The sequence below is a fragment of the Oryctolagus cuniculus genome, chromosome 10 (assembly GCF_051225735.1).
Source record: "Oryctolagus cuniculus isolate XC-2025 breed Fujian yellow rabbit chromosome 10, ASM5122573v1, whole genome shotgun sequence".
NCBI lineage: Eukaryota > Metazoa > Chordata > Mammalia > Lagomorpha > Leporidae > Oryctolagus > Oryctolagus cuniculus.
This window is the reverse complement of record NC_142876.1, coordinates 10192720-10199615: the sequence shown is the minus strand read 5'-3', so window position 1 is coordinate 10199615 and position 6896 is coordinate 10192720. Positions and strand designations below refer to the sequence as shown.

The window sequence follows — 6896 nt, the reverse complement described above, 5'->3', positions numbered from 1 at the left end:
CGAGTCTGTTTGTTCTAGCTTTCACTTTCGCTTTCGACCTTAGAGATTTCTCCCAGCTTCCCCCCGTAGTCCGTATCCGAGTCTATGCCTAGGCTTTCAATAGCTTCTTCCGGCACCCTTTTCGTCCGGCTTTTCCCTAGGCTGTTTGCTAGTCTCTCTCTCTGGTATTTTCCTGCTTCTTCCCGTTTCTTTCCCTCCTAAGTTTCCCATCCGTTCTAGGTTTCCTATCCGAGTCACGGCACCATTATGTCGCTCCCCCTCTTCGTGGAGGAACGACACTAGACCCTGCCTAGGCTTCATATCCGAGTCACGGCACCATTATGTCGCTCCCCCTCTTCGTGGAGGAATGACACAGGACCCTGCGCTGTTCTTTCGTCTGCTCGGCCCTCCCCGGGTTTGCTGCTGGTTCTTCCCGGGTTGGCTACTATCCCTTCCACCTCCGTGGAAGGACAGTTCCCCCTGGCCACATTCCCCACTTCCGCAGGGGAGCGGCACACCGCCGGCCGGCTTTCTCGGGGGCTGCACGGGTTCCCTTAGATGTTCCCCATAGATGTTCCTGGTGCATGCCATCTCTCTCCTCCTTTATAGTCCTCCTCCGCCAATCCCAACTCGGCTGCCCACACGCCGAGTACGCTGCTCTCCAATCAGGAGCAAGTCCTACAGTTTATTGGTTGAACTGGAGGCAGCTGTGCGGAAGCTGTTTACTTCTCTCCCAGCGCCATATTGTGGGAGAGCAGATGCATAGAATAAGTCCTAATTCCAGTAACTCAGTCCAGTCTGGGCTGCTCCCCACAGGATTCTTGTTTGAGTGATTTAGGGAGGGCACAACTGCAGAAGAGCAGGGGACAATCAAGACAGGACAGGGCACTGCAGCACAGTGAGAATGCTTCCTGGCTGGAGGCTGCCTTCACGCAGATCCCACAAGATGGCTGGGCTGCGCAGGGAAAACACATTGCATGTCCTCGTAGTCCGGCCACTCCTCCTTGCTTTGTTAGCTGGTCTGCGGGACAGGCACAACGCGAGCAGAAATATCTGTGAATTTAGGGCAACTCACTTGCAGCATTCCCACAAGTAGCTTGAAACCTTCACTGGCACAAAAGGAGGGAGCGTCTCACATTCTGAGTAGCTTTCTCAGACGTGGAGAAAGAGATAGGGAGACGGAGGCTAAAAACCTGTGGTGGTCTAACATGAACAGTGGAGTCAGACTGTGGACTGGTGTTCCAGGGATGTTGTAATAAATCTCCACGAACCGTGGTGTCTGGCAGTCGTGGAGGCGGGAAAAGCAATACCTGCACGTCTGAGGGTGGCTTCCCTCTGGAGGCTCTGGAAGAACATCTGCTCCCTGCCACGTCACAGCCCCATAGCACAGAGTGCACAGTGTTGTGGAAGAACTGGAAGCACTAATGGTCTCCATTTGTGCCGCTTCCCGCGGAGCCATTGAATTTCTGCTATGGTCTGTGCCATCACTAAGTACGGAGTAGTAAAAACCAAACGTTGCCTCATTGCCTGCTTTAGGGGCTGCTGAGTGCTTCGCGTTCTAAGTTCTCTGAGTGTGGGCACAGAGCAGTGATTATCTGTGAGCCCTTCAGAAGAGAGACTGTAATTAAGGTCATTTTCGGCTACCTGGTAACAGCCCCGGCTTTGTTTCTGGGGATTCCTGGATACTCGACTCTGACTCCTGGCCAAGAGAAGAGTAATAGGATTGTATACTGCTCCGATTAAGTGCTGACCTGGAGGGACACTTTGTTGGTTTTGATTTCCTAACGGTCTAACAGGTTCATTGGCGTGGCCTGCCTGGATCAGAGGGAAGGAACCTTAGAAACCTTCTCCTGGATTTCTGCTGTGAGCCCTCTGGAGGTCTGAGTTCATTGCACACTTCCTGGTGGTTCGATTCTGAATGCTGGTGCTGTGTGACGCAGGTCCTCAGGAAGTTACACCTGGATGTCTCTCACACCCTCCAGGCTTCTCTTGTAAGGATCCTACCTATTGCCTTTAGCTAAAAACCTCACATGCATAAGCTCTGTGGGGTCTTGTCCTCTCAGATTTCTGAATTTGGGAAAGCTTTGCAGAGGCTGAAGGAAGAGTTGAGAAAGAATTAGCACAGCTTTGGAGTCCTGAAGCCTCTGTAGTCGCTTCAGTGAGGAATCGCCCAGCCTGCAGCTGCCAGGACAAAAACCTCCAGCCCATCTGGTTATGAACATTTTTAGCTGCCGCTGAGCAGAAGGGGGATTTGGGAGGAATTCCTTTCTTTAAGCTTTAACTTAACAAAGGCAAGACATTTTCACATTGCTCTATAATGTCTTTGAGTTTCTTTGAAGTCTTTTGACTTGAATACTTCTAGTATTTACCTTTAATTTCTTCCTCTGAACATTACTAAAGAGAAACTACATTCAATATATTGGAACATTTATATATCGTGGAATCTTTTATCAGCGTGTATTTAGGAAACCTACTCTTGTATCTGTTTCCATTTAATCTCTCTGAGGAGGATCTTATGTTGAAATGCTTAAGGGCTCTAACTGGATAGGAAACACAGCAGAGAGGTAATTTTTGACTTTGCCAAACTTGTCTTGGAACTAATTAATACATTCTGACTAATTTCTCACCCTTATGGGACAAAATGAACACTAATAACTACTGCATTGTGGAAGTCTGAGCGCACCTCTGAATAAGATTTGATAATTCCTCTTACAGAGTTGAGGCTGAGACAAGCATCTGGCCTGGCGTTCAAGATGCTGTTTGTAGCACCTGCGTCCCATATCAGATCGCCTGTGCTCTAGTTCTGGCTCTACTCCCAATTCCAGCTTCCTGCTAATGTGCATCCTGGGAGATAGCAGTGATGACTAAACTACATGGATCCCTGCCACCCATATGGGAGACTTGGATAGTCTCTTGCTCTGACTTTGGTCTGACCCAGGCCTCGCTGTTGCAGATATTTAGGGAGTAAAAGTGGCAGATGAGAAATTTCTCTTTCTTTCTCCTTCTCAAATAAGTTTAAAAAAGATAAAACATTTTTAAAAAAAGAGCTGAGAGTTTATGTCTGTTCCCCTTGAATTTTGCCTCCTTCAGGGACTTGATGAAAACATCAAATGCAACAGAAGTGACATGCCTAACTATCTGGATTAAGTCTGATAAGGCCATGTAGCTGCCTCCCGGTTGTCTTGGGCTGCTGGCTTTGTAGCCTTGAGTTGCTGTGTAAGCAACCCAAGTGCACTGGAGTCCACAGTCTACATGAAGCAACAATGCATCGGAGCTCTAGCCTACAGCACCAGGTGTGGTCCCATCCTGCAGATTCAGTCGCCTACATTTAGTCATAAGAAATGTGTATGAAACAGCATCCAAATCTTTCCTCAGCTGTCCAGTCATCCCCAGCTATTGAGTCATTTTGATCAAGGCCTCAGAGGTGGTAGAGCAAAGACAAGACTTTCACATTGGCTCATTCAGTGAGCCTTAAAAAAATGAGTGTTGTATCTTACTGTGTTTTGAGATATGATTTATGCTGCAGTGGTAAGCAGAGCACAGTATTAATGTAACAGTAATGAAGACATTTTCCTTTCAATTTTCCTATTTAAAAAGAAAAACAAAACAAACCTACTGATATTATGAAGTGCCTGTGTCTTAGAATAATAATGTCTGCATAAGAACTTCAGAGCCCACTGAAAGGAGATGGAAAGGCAGACCTCACACCCAGCTAAGGAGAAAGCATGCGGCCATCAAGTGCAAACAGTTGAGCTGCATTCACAAGAACCTTCCAGCTGGCTAGTGCCCCAGCTTTCCTCATCAGACCATCATCAGAACAAAGCCTGCAAATATGCTTGTCAGTTGATTGCACTCATTGTTTCTTCTGACCTCCACCTGCAGCTCCTCCTTCCCTTTAAAAGCCCTTTTCGGTGGCTTCTTGGGCAGACAGAGCATGTTTTGGATCCAGGGATCGCTCTTGCCTCAAGGCTGCCAGCTTGAACGAAACCCAGCTCTCATCTGGTGAGTCGGCTGTCCAGCAGAGAGCAGCAAGAACCTGATGTTTCTTGCCCAGTGACATCAAGGGTGTAGCCAGGGGAGTAGGAATCGTCACTGAGGTGCAGTGCAGTATAGCGTTGCAAGCTGAAGCTGGAAGTTGGAAGCTGGTTTTCTTTCCTCTCGAAGAAGAGTCATGGCCCTAATTGACTGTGTGGTTAGGCCAGTGAGCTAGGAGAGTGATAAAGCTGAGCAGCGTTGGAGCAGACCTCTTATTCCCAGCTCACAGAATCAGCAAGAAAGACTTTCCCTAAACACTGGGCCTCTTTACCTTCTCCGTCATCCCCCAGAGTGGAAGGGGGAGCAGTGAAAGTGCTGACCGTGTTGGAAGTCTGAGAAGCTGAAACGAAATGTGCTCACGCAGGCCACATCCTTCTGTTTCCTTCTTCGGGAGAGAGCCTGACCACAGGAAAGGTACATTCTTCCTGTTGACTACGCCCTGTGCTTAGCGGAGCCAGGACACGTGGAGGAAGCATGAGGTGTTTTAGTTTTTCCAAGTCCACTAAGTTGGACACCTTATTTTGTCCTACCTCCCCCTGTGCTGCACCTCCTCGTTTCATCTATGACTAACAAAGCTGCATTGTCCTCTAATAGCCTTGACCATAACCTAATTTTTGTGAGATTCCAAGCTAAAGTGGCATACTCTTCATGAGATGTTAGTTCATGTGTTGGAAAATTATCCACAGTGCAACAGCGTTGGGACATGAGGCCCCTCCCACCAAGGCCTAGGGTCAGAACTTGAAGGCAAGTTTGCCAGAGAAGGACCTGAGGCTACTTAGCATTCACTGTCTTGAGGCACCTTTGGACTTCATTCCCCAAATTCAGCTGCTCAGCCATAGCTCAAGTGGGCCAAGGCGTGTCTACACCTGCCAGTCTGGCAGGGCCATAAGCCTTAGTGGTGCTCATGTGATATTAATTCTGCAAGTGCACGGAATATAAGGGCATGGAGCCATGGTGGCCTCCACCTAGAATTCACAGGACATTGCAGACATTCTGGGAGCCCAGGAGGACACTTCTAGTAAATATTCATACTCCTCTTACTTAGATATCTGCATGCTGGTTCAATCCCCAGATGCCTGCAACAGCCAGGACTGGCAGAAGCTAGAAGCTAAAACTCAATTAGGATCTCTCCTATGGGTAGCAGAGACTCACGTACTTTAGCCATCACCTTCTGCCTCTGAGGATGTGCATTAACTAGCAGCTGAATAAGAAACCAAGCAGAAGAGGCCAAAATCAGCTGAATGCTTACCCTCAAGACTTGACGCAGAGCTTGAGCCATCATAGACCACCTCCATTAGGGCAATGTGCAATGGGACTGTAGGAAGGAGTCGCTGCAGAGTCCCCACTAAGGAGATGTGTGGTAGATCTTGAGAACGGGGAAGCACCAAAAACTCTAGAACCAAAGGTCAACAGGGTGCCACTTCAGCCTGGGAAAACTTTAAGACATGAGCTTCCAACCTGGGCGAACTATTGGGAAGACTGAATCTTGTCATGCCGTAAGGTCAGATTTGCTTGAGGTCTCAAGGGCTAATATCCTGACATAGTGTCCACAGTTGTGTTGCATGGGGTCAAAGTGGCTTGGTCTCCTGCTTTGAGACTTAATGTTTACCCTATTCAGATTTAAACTTACTTGAGATTGGCTACTCCTTTGCTCTTTCCTAGTTCTCTTTTGGAACAGAAGTTTCTATCCTATGTTCTTCTATCATTGTATTTTGGAAGCATACCTGTTAGTTTCACAGGTTCACAGTTGGAAAGGAATTTGTCTCAGGATAATCCATGCTTAAGTCTCATCTGATTTTAGATGAAATTTTGAACTTTGGACTTCTGATGTTGGAAAAAGACTTGGGGTTATTGGAATAGAATGAATGTATTTTTGCATTGTGAGAAGGACATAAGTTTTGGGGGGCAAGGATAGATATGACTTGAATGTGTCCCCAGAGTTCATGTATTGCAGACTTAATCTGCAATGCAACAGTGTTGGAGAGAGAAGCCTAACGAGGTGATTAATGTCATTAAGTATTCACAGGAGTGAGTGAGTTATCCTGAGCTATCCTCTCACTTTCACGTTCTCTTGCTCTGCAGCCTTCTGCCGTGGGATGATGCATCAAAAGGTCCTCACAGATATGGGTCCCTTGATCTTGGACTTCCCAGCCTCCAAGACGGTAAGAAATAATTCTGATAAATTCTTGATAAACTGGAAGTCCAGAGCATTCTGTTATAGTAGCACAAAATGGACTAAGATGTTGTGCTTTCTTAAGATGCCAAGATTCCTCTGTTATATCAGATACTCAATCATAATATTTACAATGTCATGTGAATCATCTAACCACAGCACAGAGTAGAACTTTAATGTTATTACTAACGTGTAGCATTTAAAAAATGTACATTGTGTGACATCTTGCCCTAATCCTTAGAAATAGACTCCAGATGTATGCTTGGAAATCAATCTTTCAATATATCACTACCACATTAAGAGCTTTTTATAGAAGAATTGAACTTTGCATAATTTCTGTGCCCTTAGAGTTATCCTTACATTAACTATTTCTGAATATAATCCATCACCTGAAGAGGTGATAAAATATTTGTAGATTATCAAACAGTTCAAGTGTTTTCAGCTGGGAATCATTTTCCACCCAAAGGAAATTTCAAAGGGCTGTTGGAAGATTTATTAACATTTTCTCAGAAAGGAATCTTAGTTGGTTACCCAACATGATATGCCTCTTTCGTAATCTAAACCATACTGAGAGTGCATAGAGAAATGACAATGTCTGTAGTCAAAGGATTCCTGAACAGGGATATTATACTTTCAGTGATAGCAACAGTCCAGTATCTTTTTTCTTAAGAAAAAAAATCTAAATCTTACAGCCAACAGTTAATTTCTT

The 6896-nt window shown here is 46.0% G+C and overlaps 1 protein-coding gene across 3 annotated transcripts in view; it reads left to right on the top strand.

Moving 5' to 3' along the window:
- Nucleotides 1–3830: 3830 nt before the first annotated feature.
- CCDC102B (coiled-coil domain containing 102B) overlaps nt 3831–6896 on the top strand; it is a 367196-nt gene continuing 364130 nt past the window's right edge. For all 3 annotated transcript variants that reach the window (XM_051851120.3, XM_089304990.1, XM_089304989.1), the window contains exons 1-3: nt 3831–3981; nt 4305–4428; nt 6097–6176. In XM_051851120.3, the coding sequence (XP_051707080.3) occupies nt 4365–4428; nt 6097–6176 (144 nt within the window). In that variant the 5' untranslated portion in view covers nt 3831–3981; nt 4305–4364. The remainder of the gene's footprint in view (nt 3982–4304; nt 4429–6096; nt 6177–6896) is intronic.